The sequence below is a fragment of the Bubalus kerabau genome, chromosome 4 (assembly GCF_029407905.1).
Source record: "Bubalus kerabau isolate K-KA32 ecotype Philippines breed swamp buffalo chromosome 4, PCC_UOA_SB_1v2, whole genome shotgun sequence".
Taxonomy (NCBI): Eukaryota; Metazoa; Chordata; class Mammalia; order Artiodactyla; family Bovidae; genus Bubalus; species Bubalus kerabau.
The window spans coordinates 39135061-39162528 of record NC_073627.1 but is presented as its reverse complement, the minus strand read 5'-3'; the positions used below and the strand labels follow the sequence as shown (position 1 = coordinate 39162528).

Below are 27468 nucleotides of genomic sequence, written 5' to 3'. Positions count from 1 at the left end.
CCAGACGGGGCCCAGGAAAGGCAGATGAAGAAGCAGAGGGGGGTCGGGGGGCCACCCGAACGTCTAAGCCCAGACTGAATGACAGATCCCTACCGCTTAGGGGGACGCCCTCTGGCCCGCCTGTCTAAGGCACTGCAGGAAAGGCTTGGAGAGTCAGGAGGTGCCGGGTACCCGACCCCTCCTGGAGCGCCGGCCCGTAGCGCTGGAGCCCGCAGGCCCCGCCCGGGAGGCAGAGTTGGGGGCAGGCTTGTCCCACCGACCTTGCGGGGATGGCCCCGCCCCCGGGGCCGAGGTGAGGCTCCGTCGTGGGAGGCGGAGTTGCCGCCGCCCCCTCCAACCCCCCTCTGGACTGCGGCCCCTTCTTAAGCTCGTGCAACGACTGGCTGCCCTTCTCTAGCTTCTCCCGCCAGGTTCCCGCTCCGCGATGGCCTCGGCACTGAGCTATGTCTCCAAGTTCAAGTCCTTCGTGATCTTGTTCCTCACCCCGATCCTGCTGCTGCCACTCATCATTCTGATGCCCGCCAAGGTCAGTTGTGTCTCTGGGCAGCCCGGTGGCTTCCGGGAGCCGGGTGCCCCTTATGGGGCAGCAAACCCGGGACGATGGGGGCACGCACCTTCTGGAGCTCCGGGTGCTGTGGGAGGTGCCCTGCAAGGAATTCTGAGGGGCATGGATGTTGGGATTCACAGATCCCTGGAAACAAGAACTGTCTTGGCAAAGCACACAGACCTAGAAATTAGCACAGATCTTGACCACACAGCCCATCCATAGGCTCAGAATCTCCCAGGTGCATAACCCGGACCCCAGGGTCCCTAAATGTCACCTATACCAACAGGGAGCTTGGGCACTTGTTTCCTTTTCGCTCCTGTCTCTTCACTTAGGGACTTCCCATCTGTAGATGGCTTCTGAGGCCACTCAGGGGCAGACAGGAAAAAGTTATGACCTTGGTGGATCCTGTGCTGTGCTTAGTTGCTCAGTCCTGTCTGATTCTTTGTGACCCTGTGGACTGTAGCCCTCCAGGCAAGCATACTGGAGTGGATTGTCATGCCCTCCTCCAGGGGATCTTCCCAACCCAGGGATCAAACCCAGGTCTCCTGCATTGCAGGCAAATTCTTTACCGTCCGAGCCACCAGGGGATCCTGAGTCCTATCTTTGTCCCCTTCTGGCCCTCCTTTGAGCCTCAGTTTTCCTATCTATGATGCACATTTCTTTCCAGCTCTGAAGCTTAGGAAGCCACAGCTGAGTTAGAGTCCTGCTGCCGCTCCCAGCTGAAAAGGCAGGTCAGGTTGGCCTGCTTTTGCTCACTACCCGCTGTGGCTGAGGCAGGAGGCAGGACATGTTCCCAGAACTCACGCCTTGGGTGGCACGACCCAGGGTTGCGGGGAAGCTGCGTCTGAGCCCTGGCCTCCGAGGGCTCCCGGGAAGGAAGCAGAGAATGAATGGCCTTGGCCACAGGATGGGGGCGGTGCCGGGAGCGCTGGCCCAGGCCCCGCTGGGCAGTGAGAGGCCCGTTTGGCAGAGGCCCGAGCCCTTTGAAACCTTTTGTGGCTGCTGGCTGCTCCTTACTCATTCCCTCTTTCAGCCTTTCACTCTCAGCCCAGACAGGAAACCTCTGCTCCCCCCACCTCCCACAACCCAGGCAAGTTTGGGCAATAGAGGATCTCTTTGGGGGACTCTCTGAAGGCAGTACTGGAGCAGTGGGATTGTACTGGGTATCAGGAAGCCAGGCTTCGAGAGAACTGGACTTCTCTTTCACCCATCCTTGTGATTTTAGCCAAGCCCCTGTGTTCTCTGGGCCTTGATGTTCTCATCTGTACAATGGAGGAAGGAGGCTTGATTTTGACATCTTGTGGCCATAGGGTCCAAAAGAGATCATGCTGGTTCATAGGTGGGGGAGGAGCCCTTGGGTAGGCTGATCATAGACCCGTGATGGGCTGAGGACATCAGGTTCAACAAGGGTGGCTCTTCAGTTGCCACATCAACTGTGGTCCACAGTATTTCCTCTGTAGAAAGAGATTTGGGGCTGTTACCGGCTGTGGGAGGGAGTAAGGCAGGGAGCTGTGATTTGAGTCCTGCTGGTGGGAGTAATGTTCCCCAGACTAACTACAGTCACTTTGCTGACCCTCCTGCTCCAGTAGAGTGTGACCAAGACCACCCGCCCCCTACCCCGCCAACATACAGTGGAAACCCTGAGCTAGGACCCCCAGCTCAGGTTGTGTCCGTGTCTGTGTGTTACGTTGGGAGGGAGAATCAGGCAAGGGAAGGGGAGCCATCAGTGACAGTCACTCCAAAGGCTCCTTCCTGTGTTCTCTTGTCTGGTGGTGGGGCAGGTGCCAGGGAGCCTGGAGCCCTGTCTCCTTGTTTTCTCCCTTTGAGCTTCTGTTTTGGTCACCATTGAAGAGCTCCCTGCCCCCACCCCCAGGGCCACAAAGTTTGCAAGGAAACCCAGGGTCAGGGGCAGAGTGGCAGGGAAGGCTGTGAGAGCACCATCCAAGGGGAGGGTAGGACTCCTAGGGTGAATCCCCCTCCACTGGTGCCCCGAACTCTCTCTGCTGCAGGCTTCCTTCTTTTATTCTTCTCCTACACCTTGCTTCCTTATAGTCATTATCTCTCCTCCACTTTTCTACCCATTCTCTGAGCTCAGCTTGAAGTACTTCTCTGGTCATACTCTCTGCTGCAGAGAAGGCTCTGAGCTCACCGGGGTCCAGGCTCCCACCTGCAATTAGAACCCATCTCATTCTGCACGGTTGCCAGCCTCTCTTCAGGCTTCTCAAAGGTCACCTCTCCTTTCCTGCTCTCCCCACAACCCTCTGGAGCATTCTAGATGAGGGAGGGTCAACTTTGCGGGAAGGCATGGCAATCCACTCCAGTATTCCTGCCTGGAGAATTCCATGGGCAGAGGAGCCTGGCGGGCTACAGTCCATGGGGTCACAAAGAGTCGGACACAACTGAAGTGACTTAGCACATTATTCAGGGGCATCTCCTGAGCCTTCTGATAGAAGCATGGAGGAGAGGGGGTAGTTAGTCTCGTATGCTTTCTATTGGCTACGTTTGGAGCCTCCAGGAACTGTCTGGGAAAATTGCTTACACGTGTCACCTGCCATTTAGATAATAAAAACATCACTTTCCATGTGGCATACGTTTAGAATGGGTGCTCTTCAATCCTTGATTTATAAGTGAGGACATGAAACAAGCAGGGAGAGGGGCCAGGGTTGGGAGTGGGAGGAGTATTTTATCAAAGACACTGTTGAGAATTGCTATTGTATGATGATAAGAAGGAGACTGAAGTTTAGACAGTATGACTGTGCTTAAGAGGCTTCTCTCGTGGCTCAGTGGTAAAGAATCTGCCTGCCAATGCAGGCGACAAGGGTTCGATCCCTGGGTCTGGAAGATCCCTGGAGGAGGAAATGGCAACCCACTGCAGTATTCTTGCCTGGGAAATCCCATGGACAGAGGAGCCTGGTGGGGTTTTGCAACCATGGAGTTGCAAAAGAGTGACTCAACAACTGTGTTTGAAATCTCTGCAGCACACTCCCTCACTGCCCACCCCTGCCTCACTGCCCACCCCTGCAGCAGATCATTCCTAATTCTCTTTTTCGACCTCATGCAACCACTGGGTTGCAAAAGACTTAATGATTCAACAATTGTGTTTGAAATCTCTGCAGCACACTCCCTCACTGCCCACCCTTGCAGCAGATCATTCCTACTTCTCTTTTTTGACCTCAACGACAAGGCAGGCCACACAATGGCAGATCACTGATCAGGCCTGCCCGGTGTCAAAGGCTGGGCTTCTCACCACATTGTTGTCCTGCCTTCAGCCCAGGGGTGTCACCAGCATTGACTGACTCCCCTCTTCTTCTCAACATCTGGCAACGTTTAAAGACCTTTTGTTGTTATTGTTACAACTGGAGAGTGCCACTGGCATCTAAAGGGATGAAGGCTGGGGTGCTCCCACACACCCTGCCATGTACAGGACAGGCCCCTCCCCCTCAACAGAGAACCATCTAACCCAAAACACCAATAGTGCTGAGGTTGAGAAACCCTGTGTCAGAGTAGGGAGGTGTCCTGGGGTGCTCGTATTTTATCACTGATAACACAATCCGGACAAAGAATGTCTCTTTGTGCGATGTTCCGTGCATATAACACATGCTATCTTGGGTGATGATAAACTGATTGTGCGCAGGTGTGTTTGTCACAGCCCATGCTGTGCCGGTCGCTCCTCCAATCAGCACTTGCTGAGTGTCCCTGGGGTGTCAGGCCTGTGTTGGATGCTGAGTGACACGGATTCTGCCCTCCACCGATGACTGCACTCTTCGGGGGAGGGAATGGGTGGGTCAGGAGTGGCGCTGGCGAGACAAATAATGCCAACTCAGTGTGCTGCATGCTGGGGGTGGGGGCAGCGGCATAGAGGAAGGGTGCAGACCCAGGCTAGGGGCAGGAAGGGGGAGATGCCCAAGGAGCAGTGGTGAGCTGAGCCCTGAGAACTCTCTCCAGGCCAAGGGAGGGTCTTGCAGCTGCGGGAGGTGGGGCATTGGCCTCAGTTCTCACCATGGCTCTGGGGTCCTGGAGCTCAAAGTGGGAGTAAGGAGATGTGGCTGGAGGGGCCTGCTCCAGGGCAGAAGGTCTCCAAAGAGTGCTAGCGCATTTGGCTTCTGTCCTGAAGGCAAAGAAAGGCTTTTAAACAAAGGAGTGATATGATCTGATTTGCAAAAAAAAAGAAAAGCAGCAGCAATGTGGAGTGATGCAAGTAGAAAGATCGAATTAGAAGATAGTTGTGCTGTGCACCTGGGCGGCACTAGTGGTAAAGAACCCAGCTGCCAGTGCAGGAGACGTAAGAGACACATGTTAGATCCCTTGATCAGGAAGATCCCCTGGAGGTTGTCCAACTCTTTATGACCCCATGGACTGCAGCACGCCAAGCTTCCCTGTCCTTCACCATTTCCCAGAGCTTGCTCAAACTCATGTCCATTGAGTTGATGATACCATCCAGCCATTTCATCCTCTGTCATCCCCTTCTTCTCCTACCCTCAATCTTTCCCAGCCTCAGGGTCTTTTCCAATGAGCTGGCTTTTCAAATCCGATGGCATGGCAACCCATTCCAGTGTTCTTGCCTGGAGAATCCCATGGGCGGAGGAGCTTGGTGAGCTACAGTCCATGGGGTTGCAAAGAGTCAAATGTGACTGAGGGGACTGAGCACACAGGCAGGCGTGCCCGCTGCCGCGCTGAGTGTTCTGGGCTGGGGGGCGAGACGGCAGCAGTTTGCAGGGTCTCAGGGCTGTCTCTTCAGTTTGTCAGGTGTGCCTACGTCATCATCATCATGGCCGTCTACTGGTGCACGGAAGTCATCCCTCTGGCTATCACCGCCCTGCTGCCTGCCTTGCTTTTCCCACTCTTCAAGATTCTGGACTTTAAGCAGGTGAGCGCCCCAGAGCATCTCTCCGTATGACTCATCCTCTGAGCTCAGCTCTCAGCTGCGTAGGATCCGGGGGACCAGATCTTACCCTGTTTGTGGGCTCTCTCTAGCAGAGGGATGTACCCTTGACCCTCCATCCCCACTCCAAGCTGCTCTGAAGTCAGCATCTGTTCTGCTTGCCTGTCTCTGGGCACTTGGGTGGCCCTGAGCCCAAGTAGTGTGTGGCCAGCCGGCGGGTCTGATGGGGCCTCTGTGCCCACCCGCAGGTGAGCATCCAGTACATGAAGGATACCAACATGCTGTTCCTTGGTGGTCTCATCGTGGCTGTGGCCGTAGAGCACTGGAAGCTGCACAAGAGGATTGCCCTGCGCACGCTCCTCTGGGTGGGGACCAAGCCTGCACAGTAATTATGCCTCCTCTCTCTCACAGTTAGGCCCAGGGCTGGGGAGGGGAATGTGTGCCACAGACTCACAGGCAAGGGCTGACCATGGCCTTACCTGGGCAGGGCAGCCAGGCAGACCCCTGGGTGGGTCATGTTACAATCTTAGCTAGGGAGGCCAGATGCAAGGATGGTGGGAGTGGGAGAGCAACTGGGGGGGGGGGGTATGGTAAGCAGCAGCAGGTAAAGTTTCTCTGAATCTAGAGGAGACTGCTCCTCAAGGGTCCCTGCATGTTCAGAAGACTTCCTGGGGGAAAGGCTGCAGGATCCAGGGACAAGGGGGATGGAGGCTGGATCAAGCTGTACCTGATACCCCTAGGAGTTGTGTGGGGGAAAGCAGGAAAGAGATGGCTCAACTACCTCACTCAGGGGGAAGTAGAAAAGTCATCTCTCCAAAGCTGGCACATCTATTCCCTCTGCAAAGCTGCTGCCCACCTCACCTTCCCCCCACCACTCAGTGGTCTCACCCCTCTCCAAGGTCTCCCCACCAGTCACAGGCCATTCCCGCTGAGTCATGGAGGTGATCTCGCAGACTCACCCTGTGGTGTCTGCAGTGCCCAGGGCATGATACCAGGGACTTATTCATCACCTCTTCTAACTCTTCCCACACCTCTGAGAGTTGGGGTTTATTCTCATTACCCATGTTCTGTTCTGTAGATGAGGAATTTGAGGCAGAGAGGGATTAAATGGTCTGCTGACCTCATATGGGGATTGGACCTGGCCTGTCTGATGGCGCCCTGCCCCTCTAATCTGGAACTCAGGATGCATCTTTCTAAATGATGCCGTGACCCAGCCCAGCCCTGGGAAGGTGGGTGGGTTAGTTCACAGGGAGTCTGTCCTTCGATATCCTTGTGTCGAGGACCGTGCTGGGCCCTGAAGGCAGAGACCTGCCCGCCCTCCAGGAGGCCAGTGTCTGAGCACCCTTGGCACCCCAGCTCTCTTGAGTGAGGGCTTGTGACTCTCTGACCTGTGACCCTTCTTGACATCGAGCCCCTCCAGCGATTGGTTTTCAGAGTCACATCAGAACTGACTGCCTAGAAACAAGAGGCCTTGCAGGCCCCCGAATTCTTGTTCCTAGAATCCTTTGAGTGGGAAGCTTTTCTCCATCAGTGGATGGACCTTATTCTGGAGTGCTGGAGTGCCTTGCTCCTACACCAAATCCAAGATGTTCATTCACGCTTCTCTGCTCCCCTCGGTCACTGCTCCCTCCTCTAAGCCTGGCTTCCAACCTTTGTACTTATGAGGCCATGAGGTCTACCTGTAGGGACATTGGCTAAACCACAGTGCAGGGCAGCCCCCAGACCCTTCTTCAGGTGAATAAATGAGTGGTCCTGGAGAGGGGCCTGACTGCGGAAGGGCGTGGGGACCAAGAAGTTGAGTTCCATTCAGCCAACCCCCTCTTGCCCCCCAACCCTGGAATGCCTTCTGCTCCTGGCTTTGTGCCAAGTGTGCGGGACCCATGGAGAAGAATCAGAACTTCTGTGCTCATGGAGCAGTCGTGGACACAGTTCTGTCTCCAGCCAGGGAGGAGCGTCCTAGAGAAGACGGAGGAGGGTGTGGTCAGCCCTACCTTGCGTCCACTGCGGGGGGGGCGACAGAGAAAGGGTGCTGCCTGAAGGCTCTGAAGGGCCATGAGGGGAGTTTTCCAGGCAGATGACTCAGCGGGGACAGAGGTGGAAAGTGGGGTGCCATACAGGAAGGAAACATGTTTTTTGAGTACTCTCTGGAGCTCTGATCTGCAGCAGAGTGGAGAGGGGCACAGTGTGTGAGTGGAGAGGTGGGGCAGGAGTTAGCCACGAGGGAGGTCCTCCTTCCCCAGGCCCCTCGTGGCTCTTCCCCTTCTGGAAGCCTGACTCCACGCAGGCCTTCTGAACTCAGGAGGAGCAGGATCTGGGGGGCTGGGAATCCTCCAGGTAGAAATGGGAAGCTGGGACTGCTCCTCCTGTGCGCCCCTAGGTTGTACTAGGGCCAACTCCACGCTGTGCCGGCGCCAGCTGCATGCCTGTGCTTCCCTTGCTAGGCTGTGAGCTCCTTAGAGCTGGCCTCATGGTGACCCAGTAGCCAGCAGAGTAGATGTCAGTAATGTTTGTGGAGAGTGGCAGAGGGAGGGAGGTGGGGAGGGAGGTATTAACACGGCATCACTCCTAGACTATCCAGTCCCAAACAGGCCTCTGCACCCTGGTGCTGGCCCCTGGCGTCCCTGCAGGGGGCAAGACCTAGTTCCCTAGGGGTCGGGGGGTGGCCGGGGGTGGGGAATTCTCTGGCTTTCCTCTCTGCTCCTCCTCTGCAGGCTGATGCTGGGCTTTATGTGTGCCACGGCCTTTCTCTCCATGTGGATCAGCAACACGGCCACCACGGCCATGATGGTGCCCATCGTGGAGGCCGTGCTGCAGCAGATGGAGGCCACGAGTTCAGCATCCGAGGCCAGCCTGGGGACCCTGGAGCTGGCAGAAAAGGGCAAGGCCGGCGAGCTGCCAGGTGAGCCCCTGGCCAGGGAAGTCTCTGTTTCCAAAAACTTGAGCCACCTCCCTGCTTTCTGGAGCCCTCTTTTTTCACAAGCACATAGAGAAATACTTTGAAATGCTGTTTTCTTAACTTTTAGGAATGTGATTAGTATATGAAAGTTCCATCTTTTCGTGGAGCTTACAGCAAGTTCCCCCCGCATCTGTTCCTGCCATCACAGAAGTCAATACATGTTGATATGATTATTCATTTGGGTATCTTTTGAGCACCTACTGGATGCCCTGGAATCCTTTCTACCCCTATTCATCCTTAGGGAGGCCTCCTCTGAACAGGCCAAGTCCGTCTGCCACTCTGTTCTCACAGGTTTTGGGGTTGGTGGTCACACCTTGGCTTCCCCACTGGACACTGAGCTCAAGGAAGTCAGAGCGTGCCTGTGTCTTTCCTCTGCCTTGTTCATCCCCAGGGCCCTGCATGGCCTCTTGGGGCCTGTGCTGATGACCAGACCCTGGGCCAGGTCCTGGGCTGCAGAGATGAAGCAGACACCCTTGTACTGCAGATTCATAGAGCCTGGTGGGGTGGGGTCAAGAGGTCCCTCAGACAGTTCATTTGACTTGGGAGAGACCACAGAATGCCATAAACCAGACACGGAGGAAGCGCAGAACAGGGAGAGGCCTTGCTAGGAAGAGACGACATCTGAGATGGATTGGGACTACCACCTGCCCCCACTCCCTCCAGATGAAGGGAACATCTTGAGTGAGAGCAAGGAGGCAGGAAAGAAAGGAGTGTGTCTGAAGCTGCTGAGTTTTTGCACGAGTCGTTGAGGAGCCATGGGATTTGACCATGGGTGGCATATGGGGTCAGACCACAGCCTGGGGCTTGAGGCTGAGGAAGGAAAACCTGGGGGAAGAGCCAGCAGAGCTGGCATGCCCAGAGCCTCAAGTCAGCAGCTGGGTCAGGAGCTGGAGCTGGAGCTGGAGCTGGGCAGGCAGCCCCCAGGGCTGGTTCAGCTCATGGCGGTATGCCCACCACAGGGAACCAAGCGACTTTGGAAGGTCCCTCTGTGAGGCAGCAGGAGGTCAACAGGAAGAACGTGTGCAAGGCCATGACCCTGTGCATATGTTACTCGGCCAGCATCGGAGGCACCGCCACCCTGACTGGGACGGGACCCAACGTGGTGCTCCTGGGCCAGATGCAAGAGTGAGTCGCTGGCCATGACTTTGGGGACAATAACAGGGTGAGAGGGACGGGGCTGGAGGGGCCCACCCACCTCTGCCTCCTCTTCAGCTGGGCCCTGGGGCTGGGGGGACATGTCAGAGCAGGGAGGATGGGCTGCCTTCAGCCTCTGTGGCCCAGCCCCCCTGCACACACTCAGGACCCCACAGCGGGGGAGCTGATGTCCACAGACAGGGTTGCTTTTCGCCCTGGGGCAAGCCCCAGCTTTCTTTCCCGGGCTCAGGATTCTTGCTCAGAAGGGGAATGTGGATTGAACCCAGAGCCAGTCATGGGAAATGACAATATAGTCTGAGAAGCAGGGTCCTTGGTTAAAACTTGTAGAAAACAGACATCTCTAAAGACACTCCCCTCAAAGCTGGTTCACAACCTTGCTGTTTAATGATGATGGTCCTATGACGTCGGGGAAGGTTAGCGGTTAGGTCAGCTGGTGCCTCACCGGCTCACTCACTATGGCCCTTCTAATTGCCCTTGAGGGGATGTGTGCCCTTGTGTGGCTCCAGGTGGACCAGGGGGCTGTTTGGAACTTTGCAGCCTTGACCAGAAAGGAACCAGGCTCTGAGGACTCAGTTCTGTGCCTGGTCTTGTGAGGCTGGGATCACAGAAGTGAGAGGGTCTTGGGGCCTGCCAGTGGGATACTCGAGGGCAACTGAGGGTAGCAGATGCCTGGAGAGTTCTGATGGGTCATGTAAATGTGTTAATGAAGATAAGTACAAATCGTAGTAGGTACAGAGAGAAGGAACAGAAGTATGGTGGTGCCTGTCCTGTGCAGAAAAGCACCCTGGACAGGGGTGCAGAGGGAGGCTTGGGGGTGGGAAGGCAGGCCTGCAGCCTGGCAGGGTGGACACTTGAGATGGAACAAGCAGACCGCTTTGCTTCTGCAAGTGTTTTCTGTAATGACAGCCTTATGCTTCTCCCCAGAGCTCCTCTGGGCAAAGCTGCCTATCTGCGCTGAGTGAGAAAAACTCTGTGGCTGTGTTGTTGAGTTCATCAGTCGTGTGCGACCCTTTGCAACCCCATGGACTGTAGCCCACCAGGCTCCTTAGGCCATGGGATTTCCCAGGCAAGAATACTAGAGTGGGTTGCCATTTCCTCCTACAGGGGATCTCCCTGACCCAGGGATCAAACCCATGCCTCCTGCATTGGCAGGTGGATTTCTTACTGCTGAGCCAGCAGGGAAGCTCTATGCTACTTCACTCTTGGGCTAAAGGGATCAATGCCTGGGGCTGGGGGTGGAAGTGACCCTCTTCTAGCCCCCAGGAAACATTGTCTGATCCCACCCTGGGAAGCTTTTGAGATTTGATCTTTTAAGGGGGCCCTTCTCTTGCGAAAGCCCACACCCACAGGGTGATTCTGAGGAATCCATGGACCCCCTGGACTGTTGGCCAGTTATGTGTGTACAAAGGTGTATTCTTCTGGACTGAAGGGCCTTGCTTTTCACGAGCTTCTCAGCTGGTTGGACCCCTAGGAGGGTTGGTTGGTCACACCTCAGGCATGTCTTGTGTGTGGCTATGTTCTGGGGCCCCTGCTTCAGGCCAGCTCTAGGGGCCCGGCTGTAGCTCAGCCTCTGCCCAGAGGGCCTGGCCTGCCCCCTCTCCCGGCCCAGCATCTGGTGGAGAGGTGGGCGGACTGGCGCTTCTCCCATCAGGTTATTTCCGGACAGCAAAGACATCGTGAACTTCGCCTCCTGGTTCGGATTCGCCTTCCCCAACATGCTGATCATGCTCCTGCTCTCCTGGTTGTGGCTCCGCTTCATGTACATGAGATTCGAGTAAGTCTGAGACAGTGACACAGTAGTGGGTCTAACCATGCCGGGCCCTGCAGCAAACCCCTCTGGCTCAGCAACTGAGTCCAGAGAGTGCTTCCTGCCCGGTTCTGACCATTTCTCAGCAGCCCCTCTCCTGCTGGCTTGCCCTCCATTTCCTGCCACCCCTCTGCCTCCCCATGCCTTTGCACATGCTGTTCCCTCTCCCCAGAATGCCATTCCCTGCCTTCCTCCCTTCTAACCTCCTCAGTCTTCAAGGCCAGTTCCAACATTTGTTCCTCGGCAACTCCTTTCCCAGCTTCCCCCCAACCTGCCCCCCTGCATTCTGAATCTGATGATTGCTAGCTTTCTCGCTGCTCCGGGCCTCCCTGGACACTCCAGGCTCTGCCCACCCGCCCCCCTCCGCCATCCCCTGGCACCTGCAGTCATGCTCCAGTACTGCCCCTCACCCTGAGCTCCTCTGTGGCTTGCGGGTAAGTCCTCTCTGACCCCCGCATCCGCCCAGCGCCCAGCCCAGGGAGAAGGAGCAGGTGAGCCATTGAACGCGAGTCAAAGCAATTAACGAGTGCTTGCTCTTGGTGTAGGACTGGACAGACTTCCACTTGGCTGCAAGTGTCTTTTAGGCCAGGTCACGGCAGATGGCCTGAGAGCGTCCCAATCAATCCAAGCCCAGATTTACTGAAAGCTCACAACGTTCCCAGAAGCACGCCACTTCTGCAAAGTTTACCTTCTGGTTCCCAGCACACAGGCATGGTTCACCAAGGTCAACCTTGACAGCAGCCAGGCTTTGCACAGAAACCATGACGCGTGGCTGACAAACACCTCAAGATGTTGTTGTCATTTCAAATTTTTTTAAAATTTATTTTTATTTATTTGACTGCCCCCGGTCTTAGTTATGGCACTTGGGATTCTTCGATCTTTGCTGTGGCACATGGGATCTTCATAGGGGCATGTGCGATCTAGTTACCTGACCAGGGGTCAAACCAGGGCCCCCTGCATTGGGAGCGTGGAATCTTAGCCCCTGGACCACCAGGGAAGTCCCTGTTACTGTCATTTTTAAAAGCACGGACTTATCTCCGTGAGCCGCGTGCTCTGTGCTTTAATTCACAAGGAGCTTGAGCTACAGTGAAAAACAGGCCTATGTGGCAGGAGAGGGGAGACTTCAGAGATGAAAGGCAAAGATGGCCACGAACACCTGTGAGTTAATGGGGAAAAGGGGGCATTTTGGTTAAGTTTTTTTTCTGAAGGAGGAATTGTTTTGAAAACTACAGTTAAAAACAACAACAACAACAAACTCTATCCATAATCAGAGCAGCTGTAATAAAAACATAAAGGTAGACTTAGGCCTCCATCACATCTCCACCCTGCCCCGTGTCCGGACCCCCTCGTGAAAGGGAAGCTGCTCCCTTAGGCGCCTGCCTGCCCAGCTTGAATCCTTATCTGGTTGGTCATGGAGAGCAATGTCAGGGCCATTCCCTCCAGCCTGATTCAGAAAAAATGGATCTTCCAGAGTTTATGGGCAGCTTCCTAGGCCTTGTTCAGCCAAGGAGGCCGCAGCTCACCCCAGGACCCCTCGGGACTCGTGGGATATTGCTGCTGGCTTACACCCAGCCTTCCTTAAAAGGCTAAGCCCTGAGTCAGGGAGGAGGGTTCTCCTGGACCTCTTCCAGGGCTCGGGGTCCCTTGGCCTCTCCAGCAGCATGTCTACCCAGTTCATTAGCATCTCGAGGAAGGCCATTCTACTGCAGAAGGATATTGTGCACCCACCCAGCCCTCCAGGGCTGCCACAGGAAGGCTGGATCCACCCGCCTTTCTCTCACGCCAGTCCAGAGGTCACCAGATGGATTAACCCAAAGATAAGCGTGGAACGCTTAGCCTCAGGGGGACCTGAAGGCCTGGCGGCACCACTACGGCAGGGCCAGCACTGGACAACTGAATAGATGATGCTGCCCCCAGAGTCTGCAGCCGCTGTGTTGTCAGGATGTGTCCCCAGCATCAGAAAAGAGCTGGGCAGCTACCAGAGTCCCCCCTTATCCTGTTCTGGAAGGCTGAAGCTTCTGGCCCAGCCCCAGAGTCTTGGGAACTACAGGAGGCAGTAGATTAGTGGCGGGTAGAACACAGACTTTCATGCCACGGGGGCGAGGACAGAGAGGCCACCTCCCACCCCAGCCGAGCCATCCCCCTGCTGGCTGATCTAGAAGGTGTCCCTGGTGGGCGACCCTGGGGACAAATGGCCTGGCCTCTTGTCCAAAGCGGAGATCCTGGCGGGCTGTGTAGACCTGAGTTCCCAGCCCCCATCCTCGTCGCGTCCTCTCCTTACCCCTGAGCACCACGGGAGGAAATGTCCAAACACCCCTGAGCCCCTGCTCCAGGCCAGGCCGCATCCCCGGGCTTGGCTCTCACCCTCTTAAAGGTGGTTTGCATCCGCCCCTGGCTCCAGCATTCAGCACCTCGGCACCTATTCCGCAACTCCTGTGCTCCTTGGAAGTCTGACTTAGGGTCCCAGGAAGGACTCCCAGAAGGGAAGACTCCCTAGGGACAATCAACTTGGCCTTGCCACCACCTTCAGGCTGATGGGTTCCTCAGGGTCGGCGGCATTCTGTGTGCCAGCGGCCCCAGCCAGTCCCTCCCCAAGACTTCCGTTGTTTAGTTGTTCAGTCGAGTCTGACTCTTTGTGACCCCATGGTCTGCAGCACGCCAGGCTTCCCGTCCTCTACCATCTCCCGGAGTTTGCTCAGACTCACGTCCATTGAGTCAGTGATGCCATCCAACCATCTCATCCTCTATTGCCCCCTCTCCTCCTGTCCTCAATATTTCCCTGCATCAGGGTCTTTTCCAATCAATCGGCTCTCCCCAAGGCTAGGTATCCTCCCCAGGGAGATGTGCTGCAGGGTGCCCCGGGCAAGTGTGTTGGCCAATGGGCCCTGGTCCCTTGGGAGCCCATCCAAGAGCAGGACCTGGCTGGCTTCTCCCCCTGCCTTAGCCACACTCACTTCCAGCCCCCGGAGTCTGCTGGGTCCCTAATCCTACACCTCAGCTCCTTGGAATATAAGCACCCACCTTCCTCCTGCCTGACCCAGTCTGCTGGGACCTGTCCTTGTTCTTTGTGTCCTCCTGAGCCACCTGATGATGGGAACTGGCATGCCAGTACCACTGAAAGCTCCAGGCCACAGTGGGAGAAGGAAGACAGGGAGCTTGCAAGGGGGCCTTGGCTCCACCGCGAGCTGGTTCCATATTTCTCAGCGTCCCCTAGACAATGGCAGCAGCTGGCCTCTAGGCAACTGGTACCGGCCAGGACGCCCTTGCCAGCGGTGGCTTCAACTCTGCTTGTTTCTACCCTCTCTGCTCCTGTCCATCTCCACTCCATTTCGCTCAGTCTCCCACCTTCCTGGCCATCCTCTCTTCCTGAGTCTTGATCTAGACTGGCCATCCGACCAGTGCCTTCTCAGGCTTCCTTTGGGGGCACCCTCCAGTTCTGGGGGCAGCCTGGGGCATATGCTGGTCACACAAAACAGACTTTGCCAGTACGTCCTGTGAAGTTGAGTGGGCAGATGACAGAGATGTGGAGTGGGGAGGGACTTGCTCAAGGCCCCCTGGTGATGAGCAGCCCGCTGCGGCTTTCTATTACGTTCTGCTGCCCGGCATTCACACTTTCATTCAGCCAGTCCTGGGCTAACCAACACGCTCCCCCGACCCTATCATCTTTGCCTCCTCTAGTCTGTCCTGGGGCTGCAGCCTGGAGAAGAAAAGCGAGGAGAAATCTGCCCACGAGGTGCTGTGGGCGGAGTACAGAAAGCTGGGGCCCCTCTCCTTCGCTGAGATCAACGTCCTGCTCTGCTTCTTTCTGCTGGTCGGCCTCTGGTTCACCCGGGACCCCGGCTTCATGCCCGGCTGGGTGTCGATCGCCTGGACAGAGGGAAAGACAAAGTAAGTGGCTCCTCCGGCAGCACCTTCCGTGGCTCTCCTCCTTTTCTGCCATCCAGTTCTGGAACGCTCTGTTGGTTTCCGGACTTGCTTTTGTCTCACCAGTCTTCCCAACAAGCTCACAGATGTGTTCTTGTGGTCCCTCAGGGCAGCCAGGCTGTGATAGAAGTTTGTTGGGCGAGGGCTGGGGCTCCCAGTGCTCCGGCTTCCCAGTCTCTGTTCTGCCGTCTTTCCTTTCTTATCTTTCTCCAGATTCGGATGAGTCCCTCTGAAGACGCACACCCAGGGTCCAGAAGCCTCTTTAGAAAGAGACTTGGCAAGAGGGAGATATGGAGTTTCTCTTCTGGCTAAGTTATGTGATCAGAAAGGAAGAAAAGTTGAGACCATGCATATCCTAGAAAAGGCAGAAGATGTGGTCTGAGAGATAGCCACCTATTAATGCCTTATTTCATTCTGAAGGTCTGCTTGGGGTCGCCCCAGAGTCCTTGTGGTCACCCTGGTGACCCCAGAATCCAGAAAATCTGGTTGAGAAGAACACACAAAGTTAACCTCCAGAGCAACACAGGCTGAGAGAGGGAAATGAGTCGCTCAGGGTCACTCAAAGACGGTGGCAGAGCCAGGCCAAGAATGTAGGCGTCTTGGTTTCCAGCCTGGATTCAGTCTATCTCAGCACCCCTGATCTTGGCCTTTGGGGTATCAATTTTCTTCTTTTCTTTCTTCTTTTCATTTTTATTATTTATTTATTTGGCTTTAGTTGCAGCATGTGGGATCTAGCTCCCCAACCAGGGATTGAACCCAGGCCCCCTGCATTGGGAGCGCAGAGTCTTAGCCACTGGACCACCAGCAAAGTCCCAGAGTATCAGTTTTCTTTCTCAGAGGAGCCAGCTTCCTCACGTAGGAGCATTCAGACACAGAGCAGGTTCGTGGTGTGACTGTCACTCCAGCCAAGCTGGACTAATCCTCTGTGCTTGTCCCTGCCCAGGTACGCCTCCGATGCCACTGTGGCCATCTTTGTGGCCATCTTGCTATTCATCATGCCTTCGCAGAAGCCCAAGTTCAACTTCTGCAGCCAGACTGAGGAAGGTAAGTCTCCTGTCCTAGCCTCCCACTCATCTGGGTTGGGGCCCTGGCAGCAAAGGGTCTCCATAGTTTCCCTGGGCCCAAGAGGGAGAAAACCTCACCCTGTAGCAAAATCCTGGCTAGATTACAGAGTCTGGGCCCTGGGTGTTTTCCAAGACTGCCCTGGGTATTGTTTAGTGCAGGACCTCTTCTCTTGCTTTTTAAGCATTTGCAATCTTATTTATTTTATAAGAGGAACAGAAAGGGATTTCCCATGATGCCATCAGTATTTCGGGGGTTTCTCTCTCCCTCCCAGTCTTTGTTAATATGCATATAGATATTATATAGCTATAATCAAAACATTTCAATCTGTTTTCTCTGTTGGATTTTGTTTTCATGTTTTTGTTTGTAGTTATTCTATAAACATTTCCTGTTACTGTTGCAGTCTTCAAATTAATTTTCTTAATTATGGCATTATATTGTATCAGGGGGCTGTAACCATTCCCCGGTTATGGAGCATTCTGGCTATTTTGAATGTTTCATTATTATAAATGAATGCTTTTGTATATATAGCTTTTTCTTTGAGGTGTTTCTTCTGTAGGATAAATTTCTAGCAGAGATGGTGCTGCGGTACAAGAGTATATGTGTCTTAAAGGCTTTTAACATGTATTGGGACATAGCTTTTCAAACAGGCTGTACCAATTTATAACGCTACCAGAGCATATAATAGCGTTAATATATCATGTCTTTACCAGCAGTTGATGTAGTGATTACTGTACATTTTAGCTGATTTACAGCTATGAGATGGTACTCATTGTCCTTGCAGGCTTTTATGCCCCCTTGATGAGATCACTTTTATCTCTTTTTCTTGCTAATGCTGCTCTGGATTGTGTGTGATTTTTTGTTTGGCTGTGCCATGCGACTTGTGGAATGAATCTTAGTTTCCCGACCAGGGATTGAACCCATGGCCATCAGCAGTGAAAGCGCAGGGTCCTGACCACTGGATCACCACTGGAATTCCTAATGTATGTGTGTGTTTTTATCGTCTCTTCTCAGAAAGGAAAACTCCATTCTATCCACCCCCACTGCTGAATTGGAAGGTGGCCCAGGAGAAAGTGCCCTGGGGGATCGTGCTTCTCCTGGGGGGCGGCTTTGCTGTGGCTAAGGGATGCGAGGTAACTTCTTCACTGCTGGGGCGGTGGCAGGGTGGGGGGCTGCCTAGGGTCTCTTCCTTCACCAAGAGGGCAGCTGAGAGCCTCTGCACCCCTCCTTCCCAGCACCCCAAACCTCTGTGTTTGTCTCCTCCACGTAATTGCACATTTCAGGAAGACAGTGCCTCTGTCTTGTCATCTGCAAACACTGCATCATGCATAGTACCTGGAACAGAGAGAGTACTCTTTGATTGATTTCAGAGATGAGTGAACAATCGTGGTTAGCCAAGAGAGGTGGGGGACGCTGGGAAGTCTCCTGGGGGGCTGTGGGAATAATGATCTCTGCTTTCATTTATTCAAGGCAACTCTTTCTTTCAACTCTTTGTGAATAGTTTCACCATTTCCTTTGCTTCATCTACCTGCTGACCTCTTTTGTTGATACAGTTGCCATTTAGAAATTTTTTCTCTAGCTAGGTATGTAGTGGCATCAGAAGAGAAGAACAGCATTTGGAAGCAAATACCCTCAAAAATGCAACTTTCGTCCCTCCCTCCTTCCCTAATAGGGAAGAAATGAGCTAGAGGGGGAGGGGACAAGCCGCCTTGGTGCTGCTGTCCTTCATCCATCTGTCCATCCATCTGGGAATAAAATGTTATAGATAAACTTGGTCTTACTATTGCTGTTTGCTCAGTATCTAGGGCAGCCTGACGAGCAGTGGGTTCATAACTGTTTTTTTTTTTTTTTTGATGAACATATCCATCCATTTAGTCACTTCTCCATCCACTCATCCATCTATTTATCTCTCATTCACTCATCATCAAACCTTCCTACTACGTCTATGTTAGGTCAGGCATAGGAATTACGGAGGAGATTGAGATGTAGTCTCTGTTTTTGAGGATTTCCCATCCTAGGCGGGGGCAGGGGGTGCATATCTTTCTTCAGAAAGAAGTGGCACACGAGTAAAGAAGTAAGTGTGAAATAATCCAGCTGAAGAACAGCAGAAGACAATAAGGCTGGTGCTACCTCCCAGAAACTGCTTCACTGAGGGTCAAGATAAGGAGTGTGGACTTTATTCTGAAAGTGGTGGCACCTACCGAAGGGCTGAAGCCAGAGAGTGACTTGGTCAGATCTGTACTCAGGAAAAATCTCTTGGGTGTCTGGAGCGGAGGCCTAAGAAGGGTGGGGCTTGGGGGACACCAGTAGATGCTGTACAGCTTTCATCTAACACAGGCTCAGAACACTGGACTCCATGGACCACTCTCTCCTCCTTGAAACTCTTTCCTCTTTTCATCCCCAAGACATCATTCTCTCCTACTTTTAACTCTGGCTGTTCCTGCTCTGCCTCTTATGCTGACTTTTCCTCTATTCTCCGATAGATATGAGTGTTCCTGAAGGTTTTATTCTTAGCCTCTTATCTGTTCACTTTTCACTCTCTCCCTGGACAATCTATTCTCAGCCTAAAGCCCCAAATAGAAATTCCCCAGTTTCTGGCTCAAATCATTCTGTTGAGCTTCAAAAACTGTGGGAGACTGAGAAGAGATGATGGACTTGAGATTGTTTGGGTGACATGGTCACTGGGCATAAAGAATAAGGGGGAGAGAGACCCCAAGATGACTCCTTAGCCTTCTAGGTTGGGTGAGTCTAGTCACTGAGCTGGGGAGCCCAGGGGGAGCAGATTCTGGGCTAGAGAGGGTGAATTCAGGTTGGGTCGTGTTGAGTCTCCTGGGACATCTGGGTGGAAATCCAGACAGTAGACCAGCTGGGCTGGAGACAACAGATTTCAGAGACAGCAGAGTGAGGTTGGAGCTGGAAACTGGGGGCATGGATGACAGCACCTATGGTACGTGTTCAGAGAAAGAGAATTGGAAGTGAGGTCTGGTTTGAGCTCCTCGGAGAAAGATGAAGGTCCCTCTGGGCTCTGGAGGAGCTGTGAACCAGTAGCCCTGTGGTGACTGCCCTCCCTGTGCTTCCTAGGCTTCAGGGCTGTCAGAATGGATGGGGAAGCAGATGGAGCCTTTGCACACTGTGTCCCCGACAGCCATCACCTTGATCATGTCCTCACTCATTGCTGTGCTCACCGAGTGCACAAGCAACGTGGCCACCACCACTCTGTTCCTGCCCATCTTTGCCTCCATGGTAAGTGACTCGGCTGGGGGAGAGTCATCATTTCATAGGAAGCTGACTGGATCCCCGGAGAGGCAGTGACATCAGGGGCCCAAGCCTAGCTAGGCTTTGGAGACCCAGGTCCCTGAGCCCTTGCTGGCCCTGGTCCTGCCCTCAGTGCTTTGCTGGTTCTTCTTGGTATCCTCTATGCTGACCCAAAGTGCTCAGCAAGAACCAGGTGCTCTAAATTTGTTTATAAATGTAATTGATTATTTCTCAAGCTCAGGAGGCAGGGCTGGCACCAAGGATGCCATGGGGGAATGATACAGCATCTCTCAGAATGTAGCACAGGTGGGTGGGAGGCCTGCAGGACAGGGGACACCATAGGCTGGAACCCACCAGGAAGAGATCTTGGGGAAACTGGAGCCTGGGGATGGTGGGAGGGGAGAGGACGTTCTGCAAAGATGGAGTAGTGGCATCTTAGGTAGGCCTAGATAGTGGCAAAGGATAGTGGACCCAGCAGGACAAAGGCACAGAGGACCCAGATGGACAAAACCCATGTAAAGGAAATGGTTGCATAAACTCCCAGAACCCCTGCTTGGCAAGCTCAGGTATCGTGGAGCAGTGTGCACTGAGCCTAGGGAGCTTGTGAATGAGGGTGCTGAGTGTCAGGCTAAAGAACTGTGTTCTCTGGGCAAGCGTAGTTTTGAGTTGGGCCTCAGAAGAAAGCAGAGTGTATAGGAAGCTCAACTGCCATGTTTTCTTGCATTTCCTTCTGTTACTCATCACATGGCAATACCAACTCAAGGTGGCACAGAAAAAGGCCTAGTTTTAGAGTCAGAAGACCTGAGTTCAAGTTCGGGATCTTCCAAACACATCACTCAAGTTCTTTCTCCTATGCGTGCGCTGAGGGTCAAATAGGATGAGGGCTATGGAAACCCTCTGTAGATGGGAAATGAGCCTGGGAGAAGCTGGGGCTCACTACCCTTTGATATTCTGGAGTTCAGAGGACAGACTTACAAAGGCCTCAGCACAAGACTGAAGTTGGTAAATTTTCATTCAGTTGCCAGGGTGTCCATGTGTATACAAAGCAAACTCAAGTGACTTTCTCTTTTCTTTCCAAGTGAAGATGGAAGAGTTAGGAAGAGCCATCTCCCCCACCCCTCAGCAGGTGGCCTAGAACGAAAAGATGCCAAGGAGCCCCCTTTGATGTTGGCCATGTGGTAGTGAGGGCTCCCTCCACTCACAGAGGCCTGGCTTTCGCTCCCAGACCAGTCAGATAAATGGGGGTCTTCATCGGAGCGGGTGGTCAGGCCTTTCGGAAACAAGCTTTTCTAGAATCAGAAGCCCTGAGTTAGAGTCCCCACAGGCCTCACAATCCTGGCTCAGCACCACATGTGGGCAAGGGGAAGGTGGTGACTTCCCAGGTGGGCCCAGAGACACGTGGGGTGCATACATCATGAGGGAAACCAGGAAGGAAACTGGTTCCTCTTAGTTATCCTAGAGGAATGCAATTGGCACGGCCTTTTCCGATACCTGTTTACTCATAGGAACTGTAACCTGAAACCCTCTCACACCCCTTGACTCTGGGAATTTTATGTTCAGGAGTCTATCTTAGGAAAATTATTAGAGATGCTTACAAGTTTATACCATAAAGATGCACATCACAGAATTGTGATAAAAAATACTTCCATAATAGTAGGGGATTGGTGAAATAAGTTATATATTCATACAATGGAATACTATCAAGTCATTAAAAAATCATAGCCTTGAAGGATACTTCATAAAATGGGGACATGTAATTTTTCAAATGTGTACATACACATGGCTGGAAAATGTCTAATAATACAAACAGCATACAGACCCTTACCCTCTAGCCTCCTCCCTAGAGATAACTCCTATTATTAATTTCTTAGATATCTTTCTGGGTGTGTAACACACACACATACATGCAAGAATGCACACACATGCACACACAGTCTCTTTTTAAAAAATGTCATTTCATAGTCCTGTTCTGCACCTTAATATATTAAATCTTATCATACATGTTAGAGATCATTCTATTGCTAAAATGTAAAACCTACTCAATTCTTTACAGCTGCAGATGATTCCATTGTTTGTATATGTGTATTTTATTTGACCATCCTGCTATTGATGGCTGTTGAGACCATTTCCTGTGTGTTTTGCTGTTACAATGTTGCATCGAACAGCTCTGCGTTTATGTCTGCCCTCAAGTGCATGTAGAACCACATGATGAATTATTCATTTTGGTAGATATTGACAGACATTACAAATTATATCACTGATTTATTCAACAAATATTTATGAGCATCTGTCTACTCTGTGCTAGACAGAGTAGGTGTGGCTGAATTTTAAGCTTTAGAGTAAAAGAGATGGATACCAAATTCCATATGCAAAATGAACCCAAATGTGTATAGAAACACATACATACTGAGGCACATACACACATGAGAGACATGGTCCCTGCCCTCCAGGCTCCCTCTGCCTGTATCAGGACAGACATGCACACATGGGTGGCAGGAGCATCCAGCACAGTCTCTGGCATATAGTAGGTGCCCAAGAAATATATGTTGAATGAATCAAAGGGGTTCAAAAAGGCGTGCTGGGGAGTTTAGGCTTCAGGGTCCAGCAGAGTTACTATCCAGGTGTGGCAAAGGGCAGAGGACCCAGCAGGACAAAGGCACAGAGGCGGGAACGCGCTTAGCATGTTAGGGAACTGCTTTTCAGACTGATGGTCCCGCAGCTTTGTTTTCTGCACCTGTGACCCTGCAGTGCTGTGTTTTTCCCCAGTCACGTTCCATTGGCCTCAACCCGCTGTACATCATGATCCCCTGTACGCTGAGTTCATCTTTTGCCTTCATGTTGCCCGTGGCCACCCCGCCTAACGCCATCGTGTTTTCCTATGGACACCTCAAGGTTTCCGACATGGTAACGCTGCCGCTTTTGTTCACTCCCATCAGCTATGATCCTTTGGTCCTGAGGGATGCCCTGTGATGTTAAACAGTTTGGGACCAAATGTCCAGACCTAATTCCTTCTTTGCACTTATAGGCAACTTTTTCTTCTTTTCTGACACCATCTCTTATTTCATAGACTGTTCTGTCTCCCAAAGCTGAGAGGTGGGTTACAGAATCTCCCATTTGGAGGTGTTCGAGTCAGGGGAACCTTCACTGAGCACTTGGATGGGGTGAGGGTGGGGTCCCATATGGCCAACGTAGACTTCACAAATGAGCAAGAACCCAAGAGGAGAGTCAGGAGGGGCGAGGCTGAGAATAGGGGAAAGACGAATGGCAGCCAAAGAGACTGATAGAGGCTATAGATGGAGGCGGTGGCGACGGGTGGGTGGGAGGCGGGGCTTGGGGATGGGACACCACTGCCTGGGAGGAGCAGATGCTGCCCTAGAAACATGCAGCCAAAGGAGGGACTCTTCTGGCAGAAGGAGGGCAGGTCTGCAGCTGCAGAATGGGGAGAGGCCAGTGTGCAAACGGGGCGGCCAGTGAAGAGGGACCGTTCCCCGGCCCAGTCAGGTGTCATATCTCAGCACCGCCGCTGGGTATCTTTGGGACTCCATGGGGCATTCTCACACAGAGGGCAGTCCCAGAAACCAGGGACTGCAGGCTCAATTCTGATCCCCAGTGAAAAATCTGCCACAGGGTTTGAGGGCAGGGGTTAGTGACCACGCAAAGAAGGCAGCTCAGGCTCTGGAAAGGCTGGTGTGCGTCTGTGGGAGGGCGAAGGCGCTGGAGTAAGCCCTGGACCAGAGCTCCTCAGTAACTCGCTTGCCTCACTGAGGCCCAGTTTTCCAGGGGTCCCAGTGGGCCTGGAGAGTCTGCCTGTCCTGCCTGTTTCCCAGGCTGCTTTGAGCAGTGATGACTTGTACTGGACGTGAAGTTACTCTGCCTGGGGGTGGGTTGAGAACAGAGCCTGACCTGGGGACAGGAGGTCCAACCAACAGCTTTGGTTCCCTTCTCCAGAGCACGGATCCCCGTGTCCCACTCACATTTGTTCTGACAGCCTGGCAGACCCAAGGGTGCTAACTTTGACCCTGTTCTTTTCCAGATGAAAACAGGACTAACAATGAACGTCATTGGAATCACCTGTGTATTTTTGGCCATCAACACCTGGGGACGGGTCATATTTGACTTGGATCAATTCCCTGACTGGGCTAATGTGACAGCACATTGAGACTTTGGAAGAGTTGCAAGACCATGCCCACGGCCCCCACCCTCCCAAGGACTCTTGAACCTTCCAGTATGACTTGCCACAGAGCTTTGGGGTTCATGTCCCAAAGTGACCCCATGATGCCCACACCCTACGGAGACCCAGCCGACAGGCCAACTCTTCCTCCAGGCCTGGGGTCTCAGCTGGGGATGGGCTTTGAGAGGGTAGGCTCTGAAGTGAAGGGAGCCTGCCATGAGTCTGCTGGTGTCCATCTTTGCTGGGGGCCTGCCATCACCTCTGAGATGGTCAGGGTCCTGTCCCCACTCAGCCTCGAGCTGGCCCCCCGGGGCTGGACTCTGGGGTTCACTTGTCATTCACGTGGGAATCAGATCCCAGCTTGGGAGGTGAGAAAACAAACTTCCAGGCCCCGTGCCTCTCCCAGCTTTCCTTAGGCTGCCTTGGATCCCTCCTGGCACTAGGAGGGGTCAGTCCACTGCCCAGGGACGGAGTGTCTGGTCCTGGGCAGCTTCCCACTGCTAGAGTGAGAGTGGGAACGAGAGCCTCCTGGGACCACTGGGAGTAAGGATGAGGAACTTGAGTTGCTAACTGCCAGATGACACGGCCTGCTGCACCCCACTTGTAATCTGCTCAACTGTAACTGATGATTTAGACCCACTCCCCAGCTCTGCAGGACACCTCCTCAGACCCCTTCGTGGTCTGGCTGACATTTATTGGGATCCTCCCCGGCAGGTTAGTTTGTCTCTTCCAGAAGATGCTTTCCTACCCCATGACAGCTGGGGTCACACTATATATGGGCAGTGGTCATACTACACAGAGGCTCCTTTGGGCCCATAGCTGGAGACCTTGGTCCACCCTCACCTGCAGGGGTAGGGGGATGGATAGCTGTTAACCACCAAGAGCAGGCTTCCTTCAGAGTCTGTCTGTCAGGCTGGAGTTTGGGCTCCTCTGGGGAAAGCTCCCTTTGCTGATTGGCCCTGGCAGCCAAGCCTGGTACGGACAGAGCATCGCTGAGAACCAGCAGCGCCCAGTGGTTCCCGAGCAGACAGCTCCTGCCCATGCGTGAATCTACCTGAAGTTGTGGGACCAAGACTCCAGAGTGGCCTGGGAACCCTCAGAACCTCGGGGAGAGATGCGTGAGAGTCCTGTCCTCTTGCCCAACAACCCAGTTTTCTTTCCTTCCTGTGCTGCGCCACTGATGGTATTTTTCAGAGCAGGAGAAAGTCTGGGAACCTAAAGACCCCCACTGTCTCTACCCGAGGGCCAAGCATATACAGCTGGTTCCTTGCGGTGGGGTGAGTCCTGACCGTCCTGTCTCCAGTGGAAGGTGCACCAGGCTGTCTCTGGCTTTCTGCTCTGTGCAGGACGGTGGGGTGAGGAGAGGCAGGTGGATGAATGAACACTCACACATTGCCCACTTCCAGCGTGCCAGGCCTCCCTGCACCCTGCTAACGATCTCATTCAATCTTTGCTGCAGCCTGTGAGATGGGCAGGTGTTATTAACCTCCTCTGTCTTTCATTAGTACTGGGACTCAGAGAGGCCACATCGTGTCCAGTAGTCACACATCCAGTTAGTGGTGGCTGAGGTTCTGATTCAGACCTGCCACCGCTATGTCCACTGCTGCTTCCTTTAGCCGTTAAGGGCCTTGGCCTTGTAGGGCCTGTAGGGAAAGGTGGGTGACCAAGAGCAGGTCTACCCAAGGCCCTGCCTGCTCAGGGATCATCAACAAGAGCCCCTTGCTGCTGCCTCCTCTGAGAGGGCTCAGAGCTCTCTCAGAACAGATTGGGCTGGTCTTTGCCCTAGAAGAAACAAAGCCTTTGGTTGGAGAGAGCACCGTGGAAATGGGCCAGCTGCTCTCCCACCAAGGTGAAACCGCACCACCCCTTTATCACTACTCCCTACACTGCTGCTGCGGACGTGTCTGCCCTCCCCCGCTGCCCCCACAGTGAGGGCTCCAAGGACTTGCACAGCCTGCGGGGCCCAGTGCCGCCGCTACAGCAGGCCACCACAAGTGTGACTAGTAAATAAATGATCAGTATGGTCAACTGGATGCATGCCTGGTGGTAAGTGAGCAAGGTCAGTGAAGGTCATCCAAGGTGGGGAGTGAAGGATGAGTAAGACTGGCCGAGCTGATGGGGGAGGATGTGGTGGCGTGGGGGAAAGGGTGGGGAGATTCCATCTGATTGAGGAATGATAAGAAAGCTGGGTGGTGCTTCAGGAGAGCAGGTTCCAAGGTCGAGGAGGCTGACCAAAGGCTGTTGTTAAACAGCTTCTCTTGAACTTGGCTGGAGTTGCACTAACGCTTGTGGCCAGTGCGATCTGGATTGCTTTCAACTGCAAGTAAGAGGAAACGTAGCTGGCAGTGACTTAAATTATAAGAGCGGCATTTGCAGTTCAGTCGCTCAGTCGTGTCCAACTCTTTGTGACCCCGTGGGCTGCAGTATACCAGGCTTCCCTGTCTTTTACCATCTCCTGGAGTTTGCTCAAACTCATGTCCATTGAGCTGATGATGCCATCCTATTAAGGGCATCTAATGTCTACTCACCAAGAAGTCTGAAGCTAGACAGTTGCTGGCACGGGACCAGCAGCTCACTTGGGCCACCAAAGACTCGGGCTTGACCATCCACTCTGCCATCTTAAGGATACTGTGGCTTCACTTGTCGCTTGACTCTCACCCTGTATACACTTGCATTGAAGGCAGGCATATGGGATGGGGGCTGATGGTGGCTACTGCCTTTTCTGCTTTTAGTAGGAGAGCAAAAGTTTTCTCAGAAGCCCCTACAGTCCTCCTTTTATGTCTTGTGGGCCAGAACTAAATCATATGCCCACATTGAGGCCAATCGCTGACACAGGGGAACTGGAATACCATGAGACCCATTAGGATGCATCTTTTGGGCTTGGGAAATTGGCCTATGTTTCCTGAAATCAAGAGATATCTACCTACTACGAAATATGAGTCTGGCAGGAGGAAAAAAAAAAAAAGGCTGGGAGCCCTTGGGTAGGTGATGAACCAGGGTCTGGTATTATGACTCTTTCAGAGGGCTACCCTCACTCCAGGCTACTTGAGTGGCTCCCTTTCCATGGAATTCAGTAGAAACACATTCCGTGTTTGGTCAAGAATTTCACCTCTGCCTCCACTTCCAGGAGAACCACTGGTTCAAGAGGCTAGAGTCTGAGTCATGGACCAAGCTCAGTCCTGATGTCAGATGCTGAATAAGTAAGCCCACTCTCTGGGCCTCAGCTTCCATCAGGGAGGGGCTGGACTAGAGCATCTGTCAGGGCCTTTCCCCAGAGTCATGTCAGCCCTTAGCCCACTGACCCTTCACTGGCTTGGGCCAGGTGCGGCCCCATGGTATCTCAGCTTAAAGTCTATTACATGGCCCGTTCCCTGCCCCCATCTGGGTCTCAGCCATTTGCTGAAAACTCTGAGAGCTTTTCCCCATTGATATTTTGCCTCTTCCATTTTGTCAAGAGGTTCAACCCAAGACCCTTGATTTTTCTCAGCACACAGCAGACATATGGGCCCAAGGTGAGCCGAACACATATCCTGACCATATGTGTTGCTCTCTGAACTGTTCTGCCAAGGACTTAGGACTCCACAAGGATCCTGTGCATTCCAGGGTTCCTTATTGGGTCCTGGAATTGGGATCCTTCCCTGTCCCTCTGAGCTGAGAACTTCCTTAGGGCCTCCTCTGGCAAAGCCAGTGAGCAGGGGATCTCCCTGGC

The 27468-nt window shown here is 53.4% G+C and overlaps 1 protein-coding gene across 1 annotated transcript; it reads left to right on the top strand.

The window, feature by feature from the left end:
• The first annotated feature begins 125 nt into the window (after nt 1-125).
• SLC13A5 (solute carrier family 13 member 5) lies at nt 126-25793 on the top strand. Its single transcript, XM_055580085.1, has 12 exons — nt 126-526; nt 5286-5414; nt 5678-5814; nt 8141-8328; nt 9345-9510; nt 11192-11314; nt 15026-15235; nt 16215-16315; nt 17348-17466; nt 19415-19576; nt 22355-22492; nt 23622-25793. Exons 1-12 carry the CDS (start codon nt 425-427, stop codon nt 23745-23747), a joined length of 1701 nt encoding a protein of 566 aa, XP_055436060.1. The 5' UTR covers nt 126-424; the 3' UTR covers nt 23748-25793.
• The last annotated feature ends 1675 nt before the right edge of the window (nt 25794-27468 follow it).

Excerpts from the sequence above, each read along its gene's own strand:
- SLC13A5 (XM_055580085.1), top strand. The coding sequence starts at position 425 with ATGGCCTCGGCACTGAGCTATGTCTCCAAGTTCAAGTCCTTCGTGATC. Across the intron at positions 8,329-9,344 it reads CAAGGCCGGCGAGCTGCCAG|GGAACCAAGCGACTTTGGAA; the intron begins GTGAGCCCCTGG and ends TGCCCACCACAG. Across the intron at positions 15,236-16,214 it reads TGGACAGAGGGAAAGACAAA|GTACGCCTCCGATGCCACTG; the intron begins GTAAGTGGCTCC and ends GTCCCTGCCCAG.